Source organism: Lygodium microphyllum, chromosome 10, assembly GCF_053477565.2.
Source record: "Lygodium microphyllum isolate KBCC chromosome 10, Lygodium_microphyllum_v1.1.10, whole genome shotgun sequence".
NCBI classification, from domain to species: Eukaryota; Viridiplantae; Streptophyta; class Polypodiopsida; order Schizaeales; family Lygodiaceae; genus Lygodium; species Lygodium microphyllum.
Genome location: NC_141144.1, coordinates 114,366,519 through 114,393,176, shown reverse-complemented (window position 1 = coordinate 114,393,176; position 26,658 = coordinate 114,366,519). Strand labels below are relative to the sequence as shown.

At 41.5% G+C, this 26,658-nt stretch overlaps 1 protein-coding gene across 2 annotated transcripts in view; it reads right to left on the bottom strand.

The window, feature by feature from the left end:
- Positions 1–215: 215 nt before the first annotated feature.
- The window catches only part of LOC148030459 (DNA topoisomerase 1 alpha-like), an 83,090-nt gene continuing 56,647 nt past the window's right edge, over positions 216–26,658 (bottom strand). For both annotated transcript variants that reach the window (XM_087686783.1, XM_087686784.1), the window contains exons 7-16: positions 14,114–14,270; positions 13,903–14,028; positions 3,572–3,652; positions 3,387–3,477; positions 3,133–3,266; positions 2,952–3,017; positions 1,473–1,562; positions 1,157–1,260; positions 905–1,073; positions 216–784 (exon numbers count right to left, since the gene is read on the bottom strand). In XM_087686783.1, the coding sequence (XP_087542909.1) occupies positions 716–784; positions 905–1,073; positions 1,157–1,260; positions 1,473–1,562; positions 2,952–3,017; positions 3,133–3,266; positions 3,387–3,477; positions 3,572–3,652; positions 13,903–14,028; positions 14,114–14,270 (1,087 nt within the window). In that variant the 3' untranslated portion in view covers positions 216–715. The remainder of the gene's footprint in view (positions 785–904; positions 1,074–1,156; positions 1,261–1,472; positions 1,563–2,951; positions 3,018–3,132; positions 3,267–3,386; positions 3,478–3,571; positions 3,653–13,902; positions 14,029–14,113; positions 14,271–26,658) is intronic.

Here is a 26,658-nt window from a genome sequence, read left to right as displayed (position 1 = left end):
TTTTCAGCTGACACATTCAGATTCTGAAAAACTGTATGCATGTAGCTGACTCCAGAACAATCATAAAAAGGGTGGGTGAGTTGTGATAATGGCAGAGTTTCTGACTTGGAAAACTACCTACTGAAATGCTTGCATGGTACACTCAGCTTTTAAACACAAGTCTTCGACAATGTATGCACCAGCTGGACTAACAAATTAGACAAGAACTGTTCAGATGAGCTAAAAAGAGAATGTTGGTAAGAGTCCAATCATCCATTAAAAATGATTGGGTATTATAAGCGGGCAATCGATTCAATCAGCCTTGGCTGAATACTCGAAAAATTTCAGTATGATGAAAAATGACATGAGAATGTATAATCCCCACAATTTCTCCAGCATTTACTGCCTGTTTCATTCTTGCTGAAACAGCATGTGAGCTGTTGGGCTAACTGTAGTACGCAGCAATGTGTCAAGAGCAACAGAGCTTATAGGAAAGGCCCCTGCATATACAAATTTCAGCATTCACTAGGTACCAGAAACCAGTGCAAGTGAAGCAATCTTGAGGACTTCCACGCTCCTGTAACCTGTTATAGCACATGTGGTGATGAACAGCACTGACTTAGCTGTTAGCACTGTGAACTCTAGAAACAATCACCAGTGCCTGTCACCATGACACAAATCGCATCTCATGCAATCAAATCTCCTTTGTGTAGACGATGGCATGCAAAATAAAAACCTAGAACCGATAGTTCATGTCCACATCCATTGCCCATGCAAACTTTGCCAAAAGAGATTTATTGAACACCTGAAAGCCATCACATATCTGTTAATAACAGAAAGGGAGCTAGAGCAGTAGCATATAAATGGGAGACTGCAATGCAATATTGTGTATTGCAGTCTCGTGTTTGAGACACACTATACTCACCTTCTCTATGGGAACCTCATGCCGTTTGCACCAGGCAACAGTAATGCGAGGGTCCATATAATTGATCTTGGATGTCCCAAGAGCTACAGTTTTCAAGTCATCTTTGATCTTCATATCCAGTTTCATTTTCTCTATTTTTTGCTCTGTTTGTGCAATCTTTTTCTCAAGCCTGTCAGCAGTAAAAGGAAAGACTCCGATAAGAACTACTGTGCAGACTCAGAAAGTGTAGTCAGCACAGGAGTAAAAACTCACGCTTCTCGATTCTGATTTCGTTTGGGTTTTCCATCTGCATCCTTGAGAGGTGGCTTCCCTTTTCTTACCCTATCCAGGTCAGTCCGCAACTCCTTGAGTGTTTCCTGAAATCCCCCAACCAAAATCACACAATATTTATTTTCTGTTAAAGAGAGTACAGACTTCCAGCCAGAAGCAGCAAAAGTTGGAAGCTAAAAATTCAATCAAAAATAACTTAGAACAAGTAAGAGAGGAGGAATTGTAGAAGAACAGCCAAATAACAGACTTAAAATGAATCCAGCACACCTTTATACATGATGTGCAATATTAGAATTACCTCAAGCTCTGCCATTTTTCCTTCCAATCTTTCCATCTGAGCTCCATGTGATTTTGACACAGACCTTTGATGGTTACATAGAATTGCGACCTGCCATAGTATTCACGTAAGAGAGAACTGTGGCTCTGGTTTCATATCCATCATTTAGAAACAGGGAAGAAGACTAACGAAAGATATAATACTGTCTGGTTTTTGCTAAGACCAAATCCATTACTCTTAAGATGCCCAGAAATCTAAAAATGCCACCAAAAGAAATAATATTGAGCAGAACCCTAGCTTGAAAGCTGCAGCTTAGATGTGTAGTTCCTGGTTTCATCAAATGCTCTCATTAATATGGAGCACATCGATCGGATTATCTTGCACCACTTGGCCTACTAAAATAAACAATATCAGTTTCTTTATACACATCAATAGTATATTCTTCAATTTTATCATGAATCTAAGCTCCCCTTTAAAGGATTGCCTAGGGGGTAAACCATATCCCAGCATAGCTTCCTTCTTAGCTTTATAATTCGGTAAAAAACATCACCTGCCCCTTTCCCATTCCATCTGTGTCCCTCATTTCATAAAAAGTAGCCTGAATTCCTGTAAGTGTTCTAACTCAGAAAAGTTTTACATAACAGGGACCGGATCTGTTAATCTAAAGAACTTTCAAAGAAAGTCGGTAATATAAGAGAATCTCCACAAAGTTTGGGGCTGTGCTAGCCTTGTAACTTTACCCAAACAAAATACCTAAGAGAAGCTGATTAAATCAGCTGTCAACCCACTTGTAAGGTTACTCAACTGCCCCAGTAGGAGCTTTCCTATGTCAACCTCCAACTGGTCCCAAGTAAAGCTTGAAACCAACTTTCATATTCCACAACGCTGCTTCATGAGAAGCTTGAAGAAGCAACTCCATATAACCAGCAAACACTGATAAGATTACTCCGTCCAACCACAGTAGAAGCTTAATTATCAAGGTTTCTTGGAGTCATCCAAACCACAAATCTCCAAGGAACCAGAAAACACCAAATCACCTTACAAGCCTATCACAAAGTCATAAGTTGTTTCAATAAAAGCTTCCCTCAGTTTCAACCCTCCTATTGGTGATTCCTATACTCAATGATTTTCCCATCCACGGTAAATCAATTAGATCATGAATCATGATAACAGAAAAGAGAACAACAAGCATGAGAATTGGCATAGTTGGTGCTAAACAAGTAATGTACTGGTAATTGAACTCTACTGCATGCACAGGTATCCTCTCTTAAGAAGCTAAGCTCAATGGGAACTTACAATGTAAAAGATAGGACATTAAATGAACATTTCTTTTGTCTTTTCATGCTCTGGTCAAAATCAAGGTACCAAGTGACTCTTAGCATGTTAATACAACAACGACCATTTCTCCAAGGAAGATCAAAAAGAGTGTCTAATTTGATATTGAATGTCACATCAGCTGAAATAAATTCTTTTACAAAAGAATAAGTACCCAAAAGTTACCTCCTTATTAGCCCTTTGATAAGAGGCGATTTTCTCAGGCACAAGATTACCATCTGTTTCTCTCAACTGTAAACACAAATATAAGCAGTAAACAATAAGGCTGAAAAACCTTTGCTTGTGTTGAAACTCGTCTTTAATTTCTGTGAGCAATCAACTGAAAGGACAGTATTCAAAGCCTTACCAGGTTATCCAAAGTGATGGATGCATTGTAAGTACGAAAAACTTTTGCTGTTAGATGAGGCATTATATTTTTTAAATGTGCATTGAGTTTGCTTGTATCCAATTTATCAAACAAATCTCGTCCAGCTTTCTTGGCTGAAAAGAAAAGAAGAGGACCATTATATCAGGTGATGTTCCAGGCTGCCATTATAGAGGCTTAATCATGGCAAGCATAACAGACTGATTCAAAAAGCAACAATGGGTATGAATACATACAAGCCTTGAAGTCACCAATCGCTTTGTAAACTGGTTCAACAACTTCCACACAATTGAAATACCTAATGGAGTCCTTACCAAGAAAATCGAACTGCAGAGCCAAAAGCACATCATAGCCATAATGTCAGCTAGCCATTCCTTCAACAAAACAATAATGCACAATGACAAGCCTTTTAAATGCTTACTTGAAGAGATCTTGGAGGAACAAGGGTGACATGTTCCACCTTCAGAGAACAGCAACCTACAGTATCTGCTTCATCATCATCCTGGCCAAGAAAAATTTGTAAATGTGGTTCAATGAAACCAAAATAAGGTACACTAGAGCTTAGCATCTATTAGTCCCAAAGCTAGTTTGCCAAAGGAACAAACAATAATTTCAATCTCTCTTATGATAGTCGTGAACAATGTTTGCAATTGTTTGTACTTGCTATGGGAGAAACTTATGTTTCGAGGAGAAGTCCCACTTGATACAATTCTAAAAAAATCACTTGATGTGAAGCATGTTGAGCTAAAAATCCATTACCCACTGATGAGCTCTTTAAAACAGCCCCAAAACAGTAAATTACCAAAACTTTCATTAAGCAAGGAGTGGTTCTAGAGAAAGTTTGTGTCCCTCATGCAAAACCCTAATTTGGGAGGATCCTTCTACACATATAAATAGATCAAGCTTCCCACCATTCAGCCCAATCCTTGTCTTCTAGATTTCAGTCCACCAGCCCTCTTCCACTAGCTGTCCAGCCCCCAACAACTATTGCTATGTGGTCTATGCTATCGCCCAGCCTCCCACTGCTGCCAGTGATCAGCTTCCATCATCTACATCAAGCCATTTTTGTGTTTTCAACACTTTGCCTCATCAGTCTCTACTCCAGCTCATGGTTGCTGCACTCGGGATCCATCTTTGGTGGACGATACACATCAATACCTCCCTCAGTCTGCTCCCACAAGAGCCATTGGCTGTGGGACAACTCTGCCCTTGAGCATTCTGTACATTCACTCATTCGGTTACAACATTGATTCATTCACTTCACAATTCTCTTCTCTATTTGTGTTTGTGTTGTTGTGTTTAATGTTCTGTGTTTTCAGTTTGGATTTATCAAGCTTCTCCATCATCAAAGGCCCTAAGGAGGCATTATGGACTCCGTGAGGAAGACGACACTCCACCTTCATCTTCACCTTCTTTTTCTTCTCTTGTTCCAAATTTCAGTCACTTGACAAAGAAGGAGTTTGAATAGAACTTGCGCATTGCGTGTAGTCAAGCTTACACCCCTCCTACCAGCTTTACTACTACATCCAGACCAATTAGTGAGGCTGATCACCTCTCCAATCATGGAAGACATATGACATTTGGAACGATCACAACATCTTGGCTAGGCCCAATGCCAAGTTTATACAACCCCTTTGAGTCGTACGAATCAAAACCCTCTCTTGTTTCTCCTTTTGGTGTGCACCAACTTTCAATTCCTGTAGTGTTTCAGCTGTAAACTAATAACATATATCTTTAGAATCTGTAAGCTTGGGTGCCTTGACACCTTTTCATATAGACCCTCACTTTCTGTGGAAGCGGCAAAGCAATTGATCTCACCTTTTTGCCTAATTTCCCCATTACTTAGTTTATTTTAATGTGCATATACATTCCAAAGAAAATTGATTTATGTTGCACAGCAAGCGTATCTACATCTTCTGCTTCATTTGAGGACACGAACCAATCTTCTCAAATCCCTCCCATCCCCTCCTCTTCTAATCCACACATCAATTTTCTTTCTTCTTCATTCCAAAACCTTGGATTGCACTCCACTTTCGCATCTAAGACCCTAGGAGTTGGATCCTCCATCTCCGCTCCTAGAACTTTCTCTTTCTCCATACCATATTCTACCTACCCTCACTGCAGTGCCTCTTTGCACCATGGCACATCGTTAGGGGGAATGTCACCCTTTAACTTGTGCCTTCCACATACCCATAAGTGAGCACTTCTTTTCACCCTAGGACAGCTTCGATGAGCATCCCCCTCACTACCCCCGATCACTCATCTCCCCATTCATTGACCTTCTAGACACATGGATTTCTATACTCTGCTTATGATGCATTATCACACATTCCATGGGTCACTCCAACCCAAGGATTTCCATCTTTTGCTCGACATCTCTCTCTCTCTCCTCCATGGGCTATTCATGTGGTCACCATGCCCATGCCCAATCAATCCATATCCACATTTGGATCCACTGTGCACGCTTCCTACATGCATGGTGGGCACTCTATTCCTAAGTGTACTTTAGTTCCCCACCTTGCCCTACCTCCCACCTTCCCCATCCTAGGCACACTTCCCCACCTTGTCATGCGTTTCATTGGTGGAGACTTGCTGATGAAAGATTGCAATAGTGGTCACATCCTTAGCTTTTTCTTCTTTAGTCTTCCACTACATTCACTCCTACATACACACTCATTGCATTGTGTTTTTATTTTCATTTAGCTCTCATTTTTTGTTTTGTTTTGCTTTGGAGCATCTCACCACTAACCTCAATATTGTAGATTTTGATTTTGCAAGGCTTTGTATTTTAGTGTAGGACTAACATGCAGGTTTTCACGTGTCCTTCTTGGGCTAGAGACATGTGATACGTACTGTTCCTTCCATGGTTTCACCTTCCTAGGAGATTTTCTCTTCTACCAACATGGAGGCTTCCCTCCAAAGCCAGATTGTGCAACATCTCTCTTGATGCTATCATAACAGTGACTTCTACCTTGCTCTTCCAATTGGGATGCTTCATCCTCATCTTCATCTATCATCATGGTTCTCGACACCACATAAAGATCGACATCATGCTCCTCTTCCTCCTTTAGAATCGACATTCAAGGTTGAGAGAAAATTTTTACCTCTTCTTGGTATTCTACACGATTCGGCACTTGTCTTCGACATTGGCCTCTCTTCCCTATTGTACATCTCCTTTGCATTGCATGACATCATCATCTTTGTAAAGGGCGCTTGGACAAGTGAACAATTTTTCCACAAGGGACACTATCCAAGTGACACTTGTTGCATCCGCATTTTTATCGCGTAGCACGCTACTCTATGCATCTCATTGCACAGAGAAACCCTAGGCAGTGGATCCGAAGCTATCTTCACCAGCGTTTCTTCAACATCTTACCACTACCTTACTATCCTTCGTCCCCCTTTCCCTCGTCATCGACACCCTCGAGTGGTCAAGTAAGCTTGTCTCTTTTGTGGTGTGTTGGATCTAACCATTCCTTTTCATTCTCCCCACAAGGCATAGTTACTTGAAAGGCCACAAACCATATCCATTCTCCAAAAAAAAAAAAAAGGAAAGTTCAATGTGGTTCCATCTACCTTTGCAGGACTTGGTAGGTCACTAGGCAACCTTGAGCACCCTTTGTCCAATGCCCTGTCCTCTCTAGGGTGACTACTTGGACTCCCTTGGTAAGATAACTATCACCAAAACAATTGCTTTAATGGGATTCATGAGTAAAAGGCACAAGCGGCCAAAACAACAGTCAACTACTTGAACTCCCTTGGTAAGATAAGCATATTTTCATAATGCACCAATGAGCTGCTTTGCACATGGACTGTTGTTTTGGCCGCTTCTACCCTTGACTCATGAATCCCATTAAATTATGATATTGTAGAGAGCATTCAATGTATTCGAGCATAAGGATTCAAAGACTTCATTTCTCCTAAAGTTTTCCTCATTAGATTGCAGCCTATAGGTGAGTCTCTTTTGACTCAGACAATACATGGGTGCCAAAGATAAGTAAGCCTTATAGAAAGGTTTTGCCATATTACAAGCTCATGCAATATTTGCAACCTTCTCTAACATTAGCCAAAGAGCACTTTTGAAAGTAGTTACCTAGAATTTTGGGTTCAATCACGAATAAAGGCCTGTGTATCTGAAGACAAGTTTAATTGCATGAGTGTTGTGTTATGCATGAATGAATGTTGGTCTCTATGTGTTGTTAACTTGTGATTCAGGCTTAGAACTGCATTATGACAACACTTCATTTTGCTATTTGGGGCCATAAAATATGGTGTCTTTTGCAGTAATTGCACCTATACACTCCTTTTTTGCCCGCATTTCCTCTTCCAACCTTCTCATGTGCAAATGGTGCCACTTTGCATCCCAAGTGTCGATTTGTTGAAGCAACCATAATTGCATGAGCAGCTTATCATTTAGGATAGCAAATTGAGAGCCTACTACAAAATGCTTTCATCCACCCCAACTGTATCTGCATGTGCACACATGCCATTGAGAAACCACTTCTTCAGTTCACACACTTCATTTAGGGTTTCGCATTGACAATCCACATTTTGGCCACTTTTTCCGTGGGCACCCACACATTGGTGCACCACCCTAGACAGCTTATGCCTATAAATAGGAAGTAACTTCGTTCATTCTTCACTTCTACCGCTCCTACCACTCTTCAATCATTCTTCATCCCTCTTCCTCCGTCATCAAACACCCTTCTCTTTTCTCATCATCCCCTTCCACTACCCTCACACCCCTTCAAGAGGACCATTGTGGTTCGTGGCTTGTGGCTGCCTTCACCCTTCCTCTTCTCCTTCAAGCACCCTATTCCATCATTACGCCTTGCGTTTGGAGCATCTTCCAATTGGCATCACCATTATTTGCTTGGCGTTACCACCCTTTTCCATCAAGGTCCATCTTCACCTGCGTTTCTCAATGTAGATATCTTCTCCTTGCTTGGCATCATCATCTCCAGCTTGGCATCAGTATCCTAGCCTCTGCCGATAGTCTACATCACAGAGCATCAGTGATTTCATCACTCGTCTATCACAAGGGCTGTTGGGACCTGCGTTTTTGCAGCCTAGCTTCTCCTCCATCACCTAGCATCACTCGTCTATCACAAGGACTGTTGGGACCTGCGTTTTTATAGCCTGGCTCCTCCTCCATCACCTGGCGTCACTGGTCTCTCGTAAAGGCCACAAGGACCTACATTTTTGCAACCTGGCTCATATTTCACCATCTCACGTCATCGTTATCCACCTGGCGTCAACATCCAAGCTGACAGCTCTGACACTCTAGGATTAGTGTTTTGCTGCCCAAATCACTCCCCAGCATCCGAGGACTACGGTTCGCTCCCTCGACAGCTGGTGATCATCTTCCACATCTCCGATGCCATTAGAGAATTATGGTTCGCTCCCTTAATAGCTATCTTTTACCTTCCAATGATTACTTCGATAGCCCACTGCTCGGAGGACTGTGTTTCGCTTCCTTCACTCTGCAGATTTCCCACAGGTGTTGTCACCTAATTCAAGCAGGACACTGTAGTTATCTTCTGAGCTTCAACTCCATTGTATCAACTTTTCTTCTCATAGGATGATTCAATGCATCATCACCGTGCTCTTCTTATTTCTAAGTTTCTCTTCTCTCTTAGTGTTTGCCATACGCACTCTATGTCACTCCCGCAAACCCTATTGTCTCTCTGCATTGTTGCTTCTTTTGATATAGTATTAGAGCATACATGTTATTTTTGACATGGTATCAAAGCATACCTGTTATTTTTGACATGGTATCAAAGGAAAGAAGCTCAGAGAGCTAAAGACCTTGTTCATCAGACAAGACACATACAAGTTGCAAGTTCGGCTTACTTCCCCCCTTTGTTTCTGTTGCATCACGAGGAGACAGGGATACCCTTCTCTTCCTCTCCCACCCATCCCTTTTATAGGTTGACACTCAGGTGCTATGACTTCTCCATAGACAGATGGACAAACCATTGGGTGCTCCTCTTCTACCATCACTGGAACCCCCACCCATGCTTACCACCATGGACATTTGCTCCCTACTGTGCCGGAGTATGTGTCTATCCCCAGGCACTCGTGGTGGTACCTCTTCTTTCTGAGCCATAGAGTTTATTCTACACCGGCTTTCAAATTTTTATACTCAAGGCAATAAGACGCATCCGATGCGCACTAGGCCCTTTCGAGCTACAAGAGGATTGACTCGCACCACAGCCTCCTCACGACCGACGTAATACACTACGAAGGTTGCTTCTACTTCTTCTAGGGTTTCAAGAATGCCACCTCGACAACCCGCGATTCTGCAATCTACTCCCCCAAGAGACAGTGATTGTTGAATACCGTTCCCTCAACAGTCTGCTCCTTTGAGAGTGAGGAATTGTTTGACACCTTCCATTACTTCGGCTTTGCAATTCGCTCCATTGAGAGAGAGAGTGACCGTTGCCCACCCTTGGCTCCGCATGAGCCTCACCTCTCCCCAGCCTCAACTACTCAGGTTCAAGAGGCTACCTCTAAGAGTTCGACACCCCAAATACCTTCTTCGGTAAGATCAATAGCACTTCCTTCATCATCCGATGATTCAGAATCTATGATCCATGAGTTTTTAGATTCCCTATCTCAACAAAGATTCAAAGGGAGATATACTTTTTTTACCCTCTAAGGAGCCTCCTACCTATTGGCCTCAGAGGGAGCTATACTCTCTTCGCCCTCAAAGGGGGCTTCCACTTGTTCGACTTCCGAGGGGCCCTTGCACCTCCACCCTCAAGGGGGACACCTACTCATCATGAAGTTCATCACCCTCGATTTACTCTTCAGGTACCGCCTAGATTGGGGCCTTGGAGGTTTTAACCACGACTTGGTGACGAGATCTTTGAATTCTTTCTAGCATGAAGCCAAGAAGCTAGTACCTTCTCTCCCAAGGTGGAGTTAGGTTCTACAATTCATCCTGTCTACTATTCCTTACTACATGTTACCTTTCATGTGGAAATCTGGATCTTCAAGATCCTCTTCTTCTTCATATCTCTCTTCGCTCCTCTTTCTTCATGCCTTTTTGGGCCTCAAAGGGGTTGTTGAGAAACCACTTCTTCAATTCACACATTTCATTTAGGGTTTCCCACTAACAATCCCAAAAAGAGTTAGTGTCCACATTTTGGCCACTTTTTCAGTGAGCGCCCGCACAATGGTGCGCAACCCTAGACAGCTTATGCCTATAAATAGACAATCACTTCATTCATTCTTCACTTCTACCACTCTTGAGACATTCTTCACCCCTCTTTCTTTGTCATCAGCCACCCTTCCCTTCTCTCATCGGTCCCTTCCACTACCCTCATACCCCTTCAAAATGACATTGCCATTCGTGGCTCATGGCTGCGTTCACCCTTCCTCTTCTCCTTCAAGCGCCCTATTCCATCATTAGGCCTTCCGTTTGGAGCAACTTTCAATTGGCATCACCATCATTTGCTTGGCATCAGCACCCTTTTTCTTCAGGCTCCACCTTCACCTACGTTTTTTAGTGTGGAGATCTCCTTCTTGCCTAGTATCATCATTTCCAACTTGACATCAGCATCCTAGCCTCTGGCAATAGTCTACATCATCTAGTATCAGTGATGTCATCAATCCTCTATCGCAGGGGCTACTGAGACCTGCATTTTCGCACCCTTGCTCCTCCTTCATCACGTAGCGTCATTCATCTATCATAGAGATTGTTGAGACCTGCGTTTTTGCAGCCTGGCTCATCTTCCATCATTTGGTGTCATCGTCATCCAACTAGAGTCAACATCTGGGCTGCTCTCCTTGCATTTGATAGCTCTGACACTCTGGGGTTAGTGTTTTGCTGCCCGGGTCACTCCTCAACATCAGAGGATTGCGACTCGCTCCCTCAACAGTTGGTGATCGTCTTCCACATCTCCGACGGCATTAAAGGACTCCAGTTCGCTTCCTCAATAGCTATCTTTCACCTTCCAATGATTACTTCGATAGCCCACTTCCCAAAGAACTGTGTTTCACTCCCTTCATTGTGCAGATTTCCCACAGGTGTTGCCACCTCATGTAGATAGGACAGTGCAGTTATCTTCTGAGCTTCGGCTCTGTTGTATCAGCTATTCTTCTCATAGCATGATTCAGTGCATCACCACCATGCTTTTCTTGTTTCTGAGTTTCTCTTCTCTCTCAATGTTTACCATACACACTATGTTACTTCCCTCGCAAACCCTACTATCTCTCTGCACTGTTGCTTATTTTGACATGGTATCAGAGAATACCTGTTATTTTTTATACATGCAGCTGTGTGTGCATGTGTATGTGGGTGGGCATGCATGCATGTGTGCATGAGTACAGGGGTGTGTGTGAATGTGCAAGTACGTTGCTCTAGCTACCACATCTGGGCTCTTTATACTCCTAAATCTACTCTAAGATAAACTACGTACCAACCAGTAACCTCAAGAGAATGTACCTCCCACCTAGCACCCTCATACCTCAAAGCAAAAAAAATGTAAGAAAAGAAGGGATGGTGGTTATTTATTAAATAAAAGATTCTTAGAAGAAGCTAAAGAAGGGTAATGCTGATAAAGCTTCTTGACTCTGTTGGCAGCTCTTTGGGAAATGGATTCATCACAATTAACTAAAATGCCAACCACAAACCTGAACAAAAAAACAAACAAACAAACAAACAAAACTATCTAACCACAGGTATTGCCATACCCAAAAACAGATCAACTAGCTCATCAATCTTGCATGCTTGCCCCTAGCATGCACATGGCACACCGCCCCTCTTCAAAAGAGCTCGCTCCTGAGCTCAAAACACTCACAACCACTTGTAACCTTAAAAGAAGTGTCACCAATAGTTTCGAGAATTATTTTGAAAACATATTTGTGTCATATGAATCTCATGAGTCATTCTAATTTGACAGTTTTCCTACTCCTAAAAGTAAGCAACTACTATCCTTAAGAGACCTACCTTAAATACTGCTCTCTCTCATTTGAACACTAAACATTACTTTGAAGTTCTCTGTAGAAGAAAGTCAAAAATGGAAAAACCAGTATCCACTAGTGAATCGAAAATTGGAAAAAGAAACATAAACACTGGTCGCTTTCCAAAACACAAAGAAATTGTCAAATATCAACAGACCCTTCGATTTTTTTCCAAACTTGCATCCTGAAGTATCTTCTTAATTGCTCGATCGAGTACCCTCCTCTTTCTTGCACACTGGTAGCTCCACGATCCTTGAGGCAAGCTCAAGCAACCTCAATCCCTCTCCCATGAGCTTCATCCTCCATAGCCATGCGTGAGACAAGAGAAGAGAAGAGAGGAGGGGGAAGATGAAGAGAGAAGATGGAGAGCTTCTTCTCCAAGATCCCTCACTCTCACACAATCACTCCCTCACACTCTCTCAATCCCTCTCTCAAGCACAAGCAAGAAGGCAAGAAAACAAAGTCATGATTGCCTTGCTTGCACATCAAAGGTGTCAAATGCATGTGGCACAGAGGAGTACTATGTATGTAGATGCCCTATTTAGAGAGGATGCTATCACTACCTTTATCAGACTTGCTCCCTTATGTCAAGCTATGGCAATGCTTGCAGCAGCTTGACCAAACATACCTAGGACTCTACATCTTGGAGATTTGCAGGGAATGAGATTCACTGACCCAGACTTGAGCAGAGAAATGTGATATGCAGGACAGCAGACAATGGACATTGGCAGACTTCTTCAGAATCATAACATCACCATCACAAACACAACAGTCAATACTGGCTCCACCCCGTAGAGGACTATTGGGGTGAGTGTAGATAGAGCAACATGCCTATTCTCTCTCTCTCTCTCTCTCTCTCTCTCTCTCTCTCTCTCTCTCTCTCTCGCATGCTCCTCCTTCCTTTTGCAACCATAGCCAGAACAAACTTGCCAAACGTTTTCCTTGAGGCAGTCCTCCTTCGAAGTGGCTTTGGCCATTGTCAAAACCCCAGTCAACTCTGAGATCTACAAACAACAATATACATTTGCAAACACTACAACTCCTGACCCTAAACCATGGAACAGATACATATCATGCTATAGGCACACCATCAACCCAGTACTGCTCGGTCATGGATGACTTGTGAAGCTGTTTACCCCCTCTAGGCTCTCACCCCTAGCTTCTCAGACTGCCAAGAGCACCTACCTCTCCTAAGTGGACCCTCATACCTGTACACGAACAACACCGGCAGCCTATCTATTCCCACTCTTAGCATTTTAACTTATCTTTGTTGTTCCTGGGTCGCTTGGAAGCTAAATTTCATCATGGGAGATCAAGATGGCCTGCCAAGGATCCACAAGTAACAACATGGGAAGTCCCAGCAGGATCCTTCCCTACACATAGATTGTTTGGAGCTACCTGTAGCATGTGCACAGTAAGAGAGTACTTGAGAGGCTTAACCTTGAAGACTGTAGAATAAGCCTCAACAAATTCAAGATGATGATGGTGGACTTTACTTAGCTTTCATGAAATTCAATAGATCTACACAAAAGAGTACATCAAAAATTAGACAAACATGCACTTAGATGCAATGCTAAAAACATGTAGAGGCTCTCTATATGAGCAAGTGCTTCAGCTCTCCTACTATCCTGAAAACGTACGTGTGTGCGTGCGTGTAGAGTATAAGAAATGAATTTGTAAGAAAAGAAGATAGGTAAGTACTAAAAGCAAGTGCATAATTTTCAGATCTAGCAAAAAAGCTAGAGGTTAAAAGTTGCCATAATTTATCTGCAGTAAACAAACCTTCTCATTCCCTGCTCTCAGGGCAAGCCGATCAATTAAGTACGTTGCCACAGCTATCTGCCTTTTCGTTTCGTCTTTAGAAGTGAAGTTCCTTGTATATGTTTGCCGAATGTCATGAATGTAGTCCTGCCAATTTTCCCAATAACTTGAGAATTAATAAGTAGCATTACAAATGAGATCTGAATGTTCAATTCTAAAAACAAATATGTACCTTCAAAGTCCGAGCTTTCTCATACTTTTCCTTGTCACTTTGCCCCTTCAAACTGCTACTTGCAGCCAAAAAGACATATTTGAATTCCTTTGTGTTAATTGGATCATTCCAAAAAGCCAACCACGTGACAGTATTGTCATTGCGAATCTCCTTCCATCTGCGGTCACAAAATTAGTCATAAGCTGAAAAAGAAGTAACTACGATAGGAAGTCAAGTAATTAAGATAGAGAGTCATGAGATCCTCTACAAGAAGCTACCAAAACTATTACAGCTGGTTAGGACTTGATGTCTAATGACCATGTTAAGCCACAAGAAACTGCCCCTTAACTAATCATACTTTTCAGGCATTTTTCTGGCTTTCAAAACAGTCCTAAAAAACATTAAAACAATTAATACAAAACTCGAGAATATCCAATAGGAGAACTGGCTCAGAAAGTTCTATAAAAGGGGACTTACCATGCACTGCCACTTTCATCCCCTTATTCCAACGCAGTCTCCCTTCAGTGCCAGCTCTCCTCGCTGCCTCTAGACCAGTCTCAAGCTTCTCTTCCCCCATCTCATCATCATCATCCTACTACTGCCATACCTTAAGGAGTTGTCGCCTACATCTCCAGCTCTCCTAACATGTCTTTTCTCCCCCTGCTTGTAAGCTGCAGCCCAGCTGTCCTCATCACACCCTACTGCTGTTGGCTGCATCCCCAGCCATGCAGCCTGCTGCATGTTCATCTGCAGCCACTCCCCATAGCTGTGTTTTGTCTACCAGCTGCTGCCCTTGCCTACTAAGGCTGTCACCAAGCTGTCTACCCCTGCATTTTTAAATCTTGAACCCCCCTGCACTGCTGTATCATCACTCCGGTCTACAGCCCTTCTGTCTTCAGTCATCACTCATCATCTATCCTCTCATAACCTGCTGTGTTTGACAGTCCTCTTTGTCTACACTGCTGCCAAAGTGATCTACATCAGATTTCTGCATCGACATTGGTGATTTGCTGGCACTAGGATCCATTCTTGGAGGACAACACTCTCCAACCTCTAACTCACCCTGCTCCCACAAGAGAGACTGGCTGTTGGACAGCCTCTGCTCCTTGAACCTACAATTGTATCTATTTCTCCCTCTTTCATGATTCATTCAGATTTTTCTTCTTCATTTGTGTTGTTGTCTAAGTTCATTGTGATAGTCACGTACGTAAACTGTTTTATGTGCTAACATAGTCTATCCTCACAGGGTATCAAAGTCAATGCTCTTCTAAAGAGCACCCTATTAGCATCGTAAGTATCTTGGGTTGCATGGACATTTGGGCAGAAAAATGGATGGAGTTGGGTGCCTTTCTCACTAAAGTCTAATTAGGCAGGCATTTCTGAGGCTGGATCTTGATTTTTGGCCCTTTTAGTGCCTAGCCAACCTACTCTCATTTAGGCTCCATCTCCTCCTCCATGTAGATCATTCTAGTACGCAGCATCTTGTTGGAGAGGGGGAATCTAGGCACACTAAGCCAATTCATGCCCACAATATCTATGGATTTGTACACACACTCATGCTTCAGTATATGGATTCCATTTTTCCAAGTTTAGTGTCTCTTAAGTTCATATGTTCTTGTTCTTCTATTAATTTCTCTATGTATACAACGGCTTCACTGCTTTGCTTCCATTGCTCTATATCTATCTCACATGGTATCAAGAGTCCAAGCCTCTTGGTTCTAGTCATCCTACTGTTTTTGACTGCTGTTCCAAGTCTTCTACACCTTGCCTGACTACTCTTATGTCTCAAACCTTCCAATTTACTGCTGTCGTCCCACAATTGGCCTGGGTGCAAGCCTCTTGGTTCTAGTCATCCTACTGGTTTTGACTGCTGTTCCAAGTTTTCTACACCTTGCCTGACTACTCTTAGGTCTCAAACCTTCCATTTTACTGCTGTCATCCCACAATTGGCCTGGGTACATCATCTTGCAACTCAACAACCTGCTATAATTGTCACAAGGATGTGTATTTTTAATGCTTAGTTTTTGAAGGGGAGAGAGTGTGCAATGAAGTGCGAGATCGAGGCGTGAGCTGCAGAGCTAAGAGTTAGAGAGAGTGAACGCAGAGATAGGTGTACCAGATCATGATGGTACACAAAGAATAAAAGAATGTATTTATATGTTAGGGTACAATAAGGGTGTTCACACCCATATGACTATATACACAGAGACGAAGGGACTTTATGGAGACGAAGGGACTTTACACCCAACAACCTCCCACTTAAAGGCCCAAAGTGGTACCTTTAAGCCAACCAACTCCCACTAAACGAATGCAATGCTCATGTTGAGATCCTTCACCATACGGCCAAGCCAAATAGCTTCCTTAGAAGCTACTGTGGCTGAAATATATTTAGATTCTGTAGTACTCAGTGCCACAGTTTTCTGCAACCATCATCCAAGACCTGTCGAATGAAGTGATACCAAACATCTATATATTTGGTACGTGCATGGAACATGGCATTCTTAGCCAAACATATTGCACTCTCACTATCACAACCAAGCATTGGAGTACGTGAAGAAAGACCAAAATCCTTCACCAAATGGCCAAGCCAAATAGCTTCCTTAGAAGCTTCTGTGGCTGAAATATATTTAGCTTCTATAGTACTCAATGACACAATTTTCTGCAATCTTGAACACCAAGAGATAGCCCCACCAGCCAAAGTGGTAGATTTCCTAGAGTCAAGATCTCTTGCCATGTTTGAATCACAAAATCCTTGCAACTCTAGTGTACCCTTTCCATAGCATATACACTTTTCTTGTGTACCTTTCAAGTATCTGAAGATACATTTCACTGCTTCCCAATGTGGCTTGCTAGGATTAGACATAAATCTACTAACAACTCCCACTGCATAAGCAATGTCAAGGCGAGTTGCAACCACGGCAAACATCAAAGATCCACAAGCTAATGCATAAGGTATTCTCTTCATGGCACCAGTAGTTGCATCATCCTTAGGGCAATCAGATTTGCTAAGCTTTGTACGTGGCAGTAAAGGCACACCAAGAGGCTTAGCATCAGCCATATTAAACCTTTCAAGTACTTTGCTGATGTACTTGTCCTGTGAGAGAAACAACAAACGCTGCCCTCTGTCTCTTTTAATGCGCATGCCCAAAATGTGTTCAGCTACCTCCAAATCTTTCGTGAAGAAGGCTGAACTCAACTGCCTTTTAAGAGCATTCAAAGTACTCTTATGATGTCCTGCAATCAGCATGTCATCCACATATAAAACCAGCACAATAAGGCTTCCATCATCAGCCTTTTTAGTCTATAAGCAGTGATCTGCATGACTATGTTTAAATTCATGGTTAAGCATAAAGGTATCAAATTTTTTGTACCATTGTCTGGGGGCTTGTTTCAGCCTATATAAGCTGCATTTCAACTTACAAACCAAATGCTCTTTTCCTGGAATAACAAATCCTTCTGGTTGCTTCATGTACAACTCTTCATCTAAGTCACCATGAAGAAAAGTAGTCTTCACATCCATCCAATCCAAGAATGCAGTGAGAGCAAACAAAACACGGAGCGTAGTCATTTTCACCACTGGTGAAAAGACCTCCTGGAAGTCTATGCCTTCCTTCTGTGTATAGCCCTTAGCAACCAGCCCTGCCTTGTACTTGGGCTTCCCATCAATACATTTCACTTTGTAAACCCATTTATTAGGAATAGCTTTCCTATCCTTGAGATAAGGTACAAGCTCCCATGTGTTATTTGCATATAGAGACTTCATCTCTTCTACATAGCAAGCTCCTACTTTCTCTTGTTTTCACATGATTGTGCCTCTTTAAATGTCAAAGGCTCACCCTCATCAGTCAACAAAATGCAATCCAAAGATGGCTCAAACCTCTGTGGCTATCACCAAGTGGTGATACTTTTTGCAGTTGCTTTTCTTATTTACTTATATAAAAATTTTCTTTTTCTTTTCTTTAGTTGTTGTTGCTTCTTACCCCCAGAGATCCCTTGGATTAAGCCGGGATCTTTCCATGGCCAAAAGAGGCAACCATTGGGACAAATTGGACTAATGGTTTGTTTGAGCCTTAGAACCAGTTCCATATTGAATGGGCACTGAAGAATAGAATGCCAGTGGTTTGGGAATGTGTGCTTAGCCACTAGAGATGGTGCAGGACAATGAGCCTGGCCAAGACAGAAGATACAAATATAAGAATGCTCACGGAATAAAAGTCACCGTAACTGAGCCACATTATATTTTTTGATGTGGTTGCGATGATAAAAGTTGCTCATAACAACTTGAGGAATGCAAGGGTCGCCATCCCTAAAATTTAGGGAGTTACTAATTTTAGACCCCAGAATCTGTTCGCGTCATTATCTTCATTTTTGCAGGAGGATTAATTCTCTTGTCTGTGCCGAGATCAAATTTTGCACCGAACATGGAGAATTTTAGACCAGAAGGTTTAAACAGAAAATTTGTTACATGTTTGCCATGTGGCACAAATTTCCAAAAGAGAGAGAGAGAGAGAGAGAGAAAGCATTTTTAAAAAAACGCAATAGGCATAAGAGGCAAATCTGACAATGAAGTTTTGAGGAGCTGAGGGCAGATGGCTGCAAGAACATCAACTATGGAGAGTACTTCTTCGACTCTGACTCATGTACGGAGGTAGAGCTTGCTCCCTCTGGTCAACTCTCTCTTTATTCTCAGAGGAAATGCTCGACATGATGGACTGATTCCATCTAAGGGTTTTTCAGCTCTAATTTAATGCTGTTTGTGGGACTGTTTTAATGTTGGAATGATGCTTTCCCAAAAGGGATGTTATTCTGGACATGCTGGACAGTAAGAACAGTGAATTCAGAGATCTGTAGACTGCAAAATCTGCACATGAATCATTGAGTTTTGGTCACAAAAAATGCTTTCCTAAAAGGGATGTTGTTCTGGACATGCTGGACAGTAAAAACAGTGAATTCAGAGTTCTGTAGAGTGCAATTCTGCACATGAATCATTGAGCTATGGTTACAAAAAATGCTTTCCTGAAAGGGATGTTGATCTAGTCATGCTAACCTGTCCTTATGCAGCTGGGATTTACTTGGAAAAGATGAAAACCAACTGTTCACAGGTTATGTATTTTGGAACATTTCATTTTTGTACTTTTCCATCCTTTAATTGATAAAGAAATACCAAGAGGGGCGCCGGTCTTCGAGCCCAATCTGGTGTTGAGAGAGGGGGTGAGATCTCTGTTTGTGTGTGTGTGTGTGTGTGTGTGTGTGTGTGTGTGAGTAAAAAGGCCAAGTGTTAATTGAAGGAACTGCCGCTTTAGTGAGTCATAGACCGGTTTCATGGTTCCATCCCCGGGATTTGAATTCTTTTCTGTAAGAATTTAAGCTCGGACAAGTTTGGGTGAAAAGGCCATACACACAGGTTTTACAAAGATTATCGGACTAGAGAGATGGCAAACATGGATAAAGGCAAAGGAAAACTCCCTCATGAAGAAGAGAGTTCTTTTGCTCATAGACATCGAAGAGAGAGTATTGGTGCACAGGTGTCAGCACCTTCTAGAAATAACATTGAACCACAAGATGAGGAGCAAGAACAAGAGGACTTGTTTATGCCACAACTCCTCAGTATGGTTGGCTCTTTCTAACAGCTTGTAAAGAATCCTCGGATGCAAAAAATTTTGAAGTCACATAATGAGGATTCTCAGGCTGAGTCATCACATCATACCATGGAGCACTCAAAAAGGCAAACCTCTAATGTGCATGGGCATGTGGAAAAGACACCAAATATGGAGACAAGTCCAGTGCAACAAGAAGCACAAGCACAGGATCAAGGAGTGAATGGTCAAGGTAGTTATGCACAAGTGGGACATCAGACTATTCCTCCTCAGTTTGCTGCTTATCTTTGTTTTTTCTGGTGGGTCAGTTTTTCAAGCAATGGCTGGATTACCCACTAATTATCAAAGATACTTGCCCAAAGGGCCACCAGGAATGATGCCTATTGAGGCGGTGAACCCACTTTATGGTAATATTGGCCTACAGCCCGGTTATCAAACTTTGCAGAGTCCTTATTTCATGCCTGGAGTACAAAATGCAGTAGCTAGTTTTTTTCAGCCTAGTGGGCATATGGCAGCTAAGACATGTGAAATGAATGCTGATAATGCCCCTAAGGGACTCCCTTTTTTACAGCCACCTGTCTATGACAACCTAACACCAAAAAGTGCAAAGCCTAAAGACTATAAAGAGAGTGGTCAGGCATTAAAGTTTGAAACCTTCTGTGGTATGCAAGATAAGCTGAAAGCTTTGACATTTATACAGCAATTTGATGCAACTTACACTGGAGGGAATTTTACTGAGACTTCTAAGGCGCGGAAGGCTACAACTTTTTTTGAAAGGTAATGCTTTGCAGTGGTGGAACATATTCTTGATGCAAGGATATGCACCTACCACTTGGGTCCATTTTAAACAGTTGTTTGCAGCCGCATGGTTAACTAACACGTTTGAAGTAGATGTCATGACTGCATGGCATAAATTGGACGCGGCAAATTGTGTGGATTTAGAAGAGTACAATAAGAAATTTTGGGAAGCACTTTTGCCCGTGAGTTCTCACAGGATAGTGCCCCTGTCAAAACAAATTGAAAAGTACTGTTGCGGTTTTCCCAAAGCCATCAAGGATTATTGTACCAAGACTAGGGTTTCAAATATAGTACAGTTAATTGAAAATGCTAGTGTGGCAAATGCATTGTTGAAAGGAAAAGCTGACAGCTTTAAAGACATTGAAAAAAAGGATTCTCAATTTAAGCAGGATCCTAGCAAGAAGAAGAAGCAATTTCCAGAAAAGACCAGTTTTACAAAGAAGTCTTTTTGGAAAAAAAGATTTCAGCAGCAACCTCAAGCTTCTTTTAAACAGGGCAAAGGACAGAAGATAAGTGCCCACATCAATCTTCCAAAGATGCGGAGGATAAAGATGCGCCAAGTAATAAGAAGCCTAGCATTGGTTTAGTGTCTGATATGTTACAAAATTGTGCAAAGCTTGGGGAAAGATCAAAGATTCCACAGTGCTTATTTTCTTTGATCCTGGAGCTCATGCAAACTTTATCTCACCGGCATTGGCAGCTAAGCTAGGTATACGTCTCGAGGAAATGGGACCAATTGGACAAGCTGATTTGGCATGCCCAAGACATACTGAACCTATCACCCCCATTCTTGGCAAACTCCGTATGCACATTCAGAGCTATGTCGACACACGGAAGTTCCATATAATGCCTTTAGAGGGCTGTGATGTTCTGTTGGCTATTCCATGGTGCCACAGGAAGCATGCTATCTTGGATACTTCCAATAGAACGATTAATCTTATACATAAGGGCAAGACTCATGTGTTAGATGTGAGGCTTAAAGGAGAGTCTGTCCCAGTTGTTTCTGCTTCTGCAATTACTTCTATAATGAAAAATCATATTTCTGCGTATTTGGTTTTTGCAAAGCAAGTTAATGAAGTTGATAGTAATGTGTCTCTACTAGATGAAAGTAGAAGGGCTTTCTTGGATAAATTCAGTGATTGTTTCTCAAATTTGTTACTAGGAGAGTTACCCCCTGAGAGGCCTGAAGATCATACCATAGATCTTATTCCAAGGAATACTCAGCCCAATAGACCACCGTACAAGGTCAATGCAGCACAGCAGAAAGAGATTATAACAGAGGTTAATGAGCTTTTAGAGAAGGGACTAATTCAGCCCAGTAAATCTCCGTTTTGTTCACCTGTGTTGCTAGTTTGAAAAAAGGATGGCTCTTGGCGAATGTGTATTGGCTATAGAGCCTTGAACAAGAACACGATCAAAAATAGGTTTCCGATTCCGAGGATAGATGACATTCTTGATCGATTACAAGGAGCAAGAATGTTTAGCACGATAGATTTGAGAAGTGGATACCATCAGATCAGAATCACGCCAGAGGATATCCATAAGACTGCTTTTAGAACGACATTTGGTCTCTATGAATTTCTAGTCATGCCATTTGGATTGACCAATGCTCCTACTACGTTTAACAGGATGATGGATAAAATTTTCCGCCCTTATCAAAGTTTCGTTGGCACATTCTTTGATGATATGATTATATTTTCAAAGAATGAAGAGGAGCATAGAAAACACTTAGTTACAATCTTTAATGATGCTTAAGCATAATAGATTGCTCATTAATGGTAAAAAGAGTGAGTTCTTTTTAGAAGAGATTCACTTCCTTGGATGCATAGTTTCTAAAGATGGTGTGAAGATGGATCCTGCAAAGACAAAAGCAATTGTCTCTTGGCCAAACTTGAAAGCCGTTCATGATGTCCACAGTTTCCTGGGCCTATGCTCTTACTATAGACGATTTGTAAGACACTTTGCAGAGATTACTTCTCCTTTACATGCGCTTGAAAAAAAGGATGTCAAATGGCAATGGACTGACAAAGACAAATCAGCATTTAGATGTTTGAAGAAGGGGAAAATGACTACAGATCCAGTACTTATTTTGTCAAATCTGTCTAAGTTGTTTGTAGTGCAGTGTGATGCATGTGGAAATAGCATTGGTGCTATATTAATGCAGAATGGCCGAGTTGTGGCATACGAGAGTAGAGTACTTTCTATCGTTGAAAGGACTTACCAAATTTATGAGAAAGAGTTATTGGCTTTGATCCATGCACTCTCTAGTTGGAAGCACTATTTGCTTGGTGCTGATTTTGTAGTGCAAACGGATCATCAAACACTTAGATACTTTCTCGCACAAGCTAAATTGTCGGAGAAACACATGCGTTGGGCAAATTTCCTATCTATGTTTCATTTTCAGATAGTGCATGTGGAAAGCAAGAAGAATGTAGTTGCAGACGCTTTATCTCGCAAACCACAGGTGTCAACTGTTTCAATTTCTTATCACCATGAATTGGATGATATGAAAGAGCAGTATGCTGATGAGGAAGATTTCTCTTAAATCTATGAACAGTTGATCAATGGCCAACATCATGAACATTATGTGTTCAAAGAACGCTTTATCATGATGCATGGAAGACTATGCGTTACAAAACAGCTAAGGCTAAAAGTTTTGTTAGAAAGTCATGCTCCACCGTATGCAGAACATCGTGGTATTGATGCTACAGTCAAAGTGGTAGAGACTTTCTTCTATTGGCTAGCCTTGAGATCTAATGTTGATGCGTATGTCAGATCTTGCCTTGTATGCATCCAAAAGGTCAAATTTGATAGACAGAAGGCACCAAGGTTATTGCAACCACTGCCTATTCCAGAAAGACCATGGGAAAGTATTGCCATGGATTTCATTTTTGATCTTCCAAGAACTTCTTCAAGAAGTGATGGAATCTGGACTATCATTTGCAGATTCAACAAACAGGCACATTTCATTCCTGTAAGGAAAAAGGTTAAGTCAAAACGCATGGTAAATATATTTATGCATAATATCTTCAAGTACCATGGAATGCCACGGTCAATTGTGAGTAATAGAGACCCAAGAATGACTAGCCTGTTTTGGAAAGCATTGTTTGAAAACATGGGCACTACGCTGAAATTTTCGTATTCTTTCATCCACAAACTGATGGACAATCTGAAGAAGCAAATTCAACTATTCTAGATCTACTGAAGTGTTATGTTTCAAATCATAAGACTTCTTGGGAACACTACTTGCCATTGGTTGAGTATGCATACAATAATACAATGCACTCATCTACTAGCAAAGCACCTTTTGAGATTGTGGAACGTGGAAAGAAACTGCCTTCCATTTTACAAACAAAAGATAACATTTTTGAAGCAAATCGTTATGTAAAAGATTGGGAAGAAGCATATAAAAAGGTCAAGTATGCATTAGAAAAGTCACAAGCTAAACAGAAAAGAGCTGCTGATAATCATCGTCGAGAACTCTTGTTCAAAAAGGATGATTGGGTCTTATTGTGTTTTGAAAAGGCACATTTCAGAAAACAAAAGGGCAAGGAACGTTTGTTTCAAAAGCTGAGTATGCGTTATTATGGCCCTTTTCAAGTCTCAGAGAAGATCAATTATGTGGCATATAGGCTGAAATTGCCAGAGAATTGGAAAATTCATAATGCATTCCATGTGAGCCTATTGAGGCCTTTTATTGGTGAAGTGCCAAAAGATATAGTTCAAGAGAAATAACATGAAGTAGAGGAATTAGATGAGATTCTAGTTCCTGAGCAGATCCTGGCACATAAGGATAGGAAAGTGAAAGGTAGAGTTATAAGAAGATTTTTGGTGAAGTTCAAGAACTATTCACCAATGGATGCCAAATGGATGGAAGAGGCTGAATTGGCAAATTCACCTCAGTTATTGCAACTTTACCGAGAAGCTTTCTTACTAGAACCTACAGTGACTTAGAATGCTTTTTGAAGCAATGTACATTCTCTATTGTACAATTGAATAGTGCATCTCATTGAACAATGCACAATGTATGGTTTACACTTAGCATTAACATGTGTATCATTGAATGAAATCTTAGTGCTTTGAAGTTGTATTTGTTACACTTCAGTTGAATGATTATACATGTTGTGACACTAATAGTTCGAGGATATGTGCTATTCACCTTGTGTTGCATTCGGAAACATGTATATTAGAAAGGCTCCTAGTAACCATCGTTGGATATAGGATGTGATCCTCCACCTATGTGAGACTTGACCTTGCAATGGCACAAATGATAGTGGGGTAACTCCTACCATCGTCCCGTGTCATCTGTTAGCAACTGATACATGCGATGGCACTAATAACATGGAGAATCTTGCTATCGTCCTGTGTCATCCATTAGCATGTGTGGCATGCAATCAAGGTCGCTTACTTCTTTCAAGAGGGGGATATGTACCAAGTGGTGATACTTTTTACAATTGCTTTCCTTATTTACTTATATAAATATTTTATTTTTATTTCCATTAGTTGTTGCTTTTTACCCCCAGAGGTCTCTTGGATTAAGCTAGGATCTTTGCATGACCAGAAAAGGCAGCCATTGGGACAAATTGGACTAATGATTTGTCTGAGCCTTAGGACCAATTCCATATTGAATGGGCACTGAAGAATAGAATGCCACTGGTTTGGGACTGTGCGCTTAGCCATTGGAGATAGTGCAGGACAATGAGCCTGGCCAAGACAGAAGATGCGCATGTAAGAATGCTCACGGAATAAAAGTCACCGTAACTGAGCCACAATACACTTTTTGATGTGGTTGCAATGATAAAAGTTGCTCAAAACAACTTGAGGAATGCAGGAGTCACCATCCCTAATATTTAGGAAGTTACTATTTTTTGACCCCAGAATCTGTTCGCGTCATTATCTTCGTTTTTGCACGAGGATTAATTCTCTTGTCTGTGCCGAGGTCAAATTTTGCACCGAACATGGAGAATTTTAGACCGGAAGGTTTAAACGGGAAAATTGTTACATGTTTGCCATGTGGCACAAATTCCCAAAAGAGAGAGAGAGAGAGAGAGAGAGAGAGAGAGAGAGAGACCATTTTTTAAAAAACGTAATAGGCATAAGGGGCAGATCTGACAATGAAGTTTTGAGGAGTTGAGGGCAGACGGCTGCAAGAACATCAACTATGGAGAGTACTTCTTCGACTCTGACTCATGTACGGAGGTAGAGCTTGCTCCCTTTGGTCAACTCTCTCTCTATTCTCAAAGGAAATGCTCTGCATGATGGGCTGATTCCATCTAAGGGTTTTTCAACTCTGATTTAATATTGTTTGACTGTTTTAATATTGGAATGATGCTTTCCCAAAAGGGATGTTGTTTTGGACATGCTGGACAGTAAGAACAGTGAATTTACAGATCTATACACTACAAAATCTGCACATGAATCATTGAGTTTTGGTCATAGAAAATGCTTTCCTAAAAGGGATGTTTATTTTGGACATGCTGGACAGTAAGAACAGTGAATTCAGAGTTCTGTAGACTGCAATTCTACACATGAATCATTGAGTTATGGTTACAGAAAATGCTTTCCTAAAAGGGATGTTAATCTGGTCATGTTCAATTGTCCTTATGCAGCTGGGATTTACTCAAAAAAGATGAAAACCAACTGTTCACAGGTTATGTATTTTAGAACATTTCTTTTTTTTAATTTTCCATCTTTCAATTGATAAAGAAATACCAAGAGGGGCGCCGGTCTTTGGGGCCAATCTGGTGTTGAGCAAGGGAGTGAGGTCTATGTGTGTGTGTGTGTGTGTGTGAGTGTGTGTGTGTGAAAAGACTAGGTGTTAATTGAAGGAACTACCGCTTTATGTGAGTCATAGACCGGTTTCAGTGGCTGCCTTCTGACATGTGTAGACCTTCTTACCCAATGATCTATATTATCAGACAGTGGGCCTACATCCTGAGGAATGTGCACACCATTACCACATGGCTGATTTTCAACATTTTCTTGCTGCTGTAATCTGTTTTCAGCATGTTCTTCTTGCTGTCCTATTTCATCCTGTGCATCTATTTGTTGTCCATGAACTTCTGGCTGTAGCACAATAGATTGCTGCTCATTTTCAACATCAAAAGGGATAGTACTTTCAGCTAATGGCTGTTGAATGGCTGGCTGTTCATGCTGAAATTCGACCTTCTT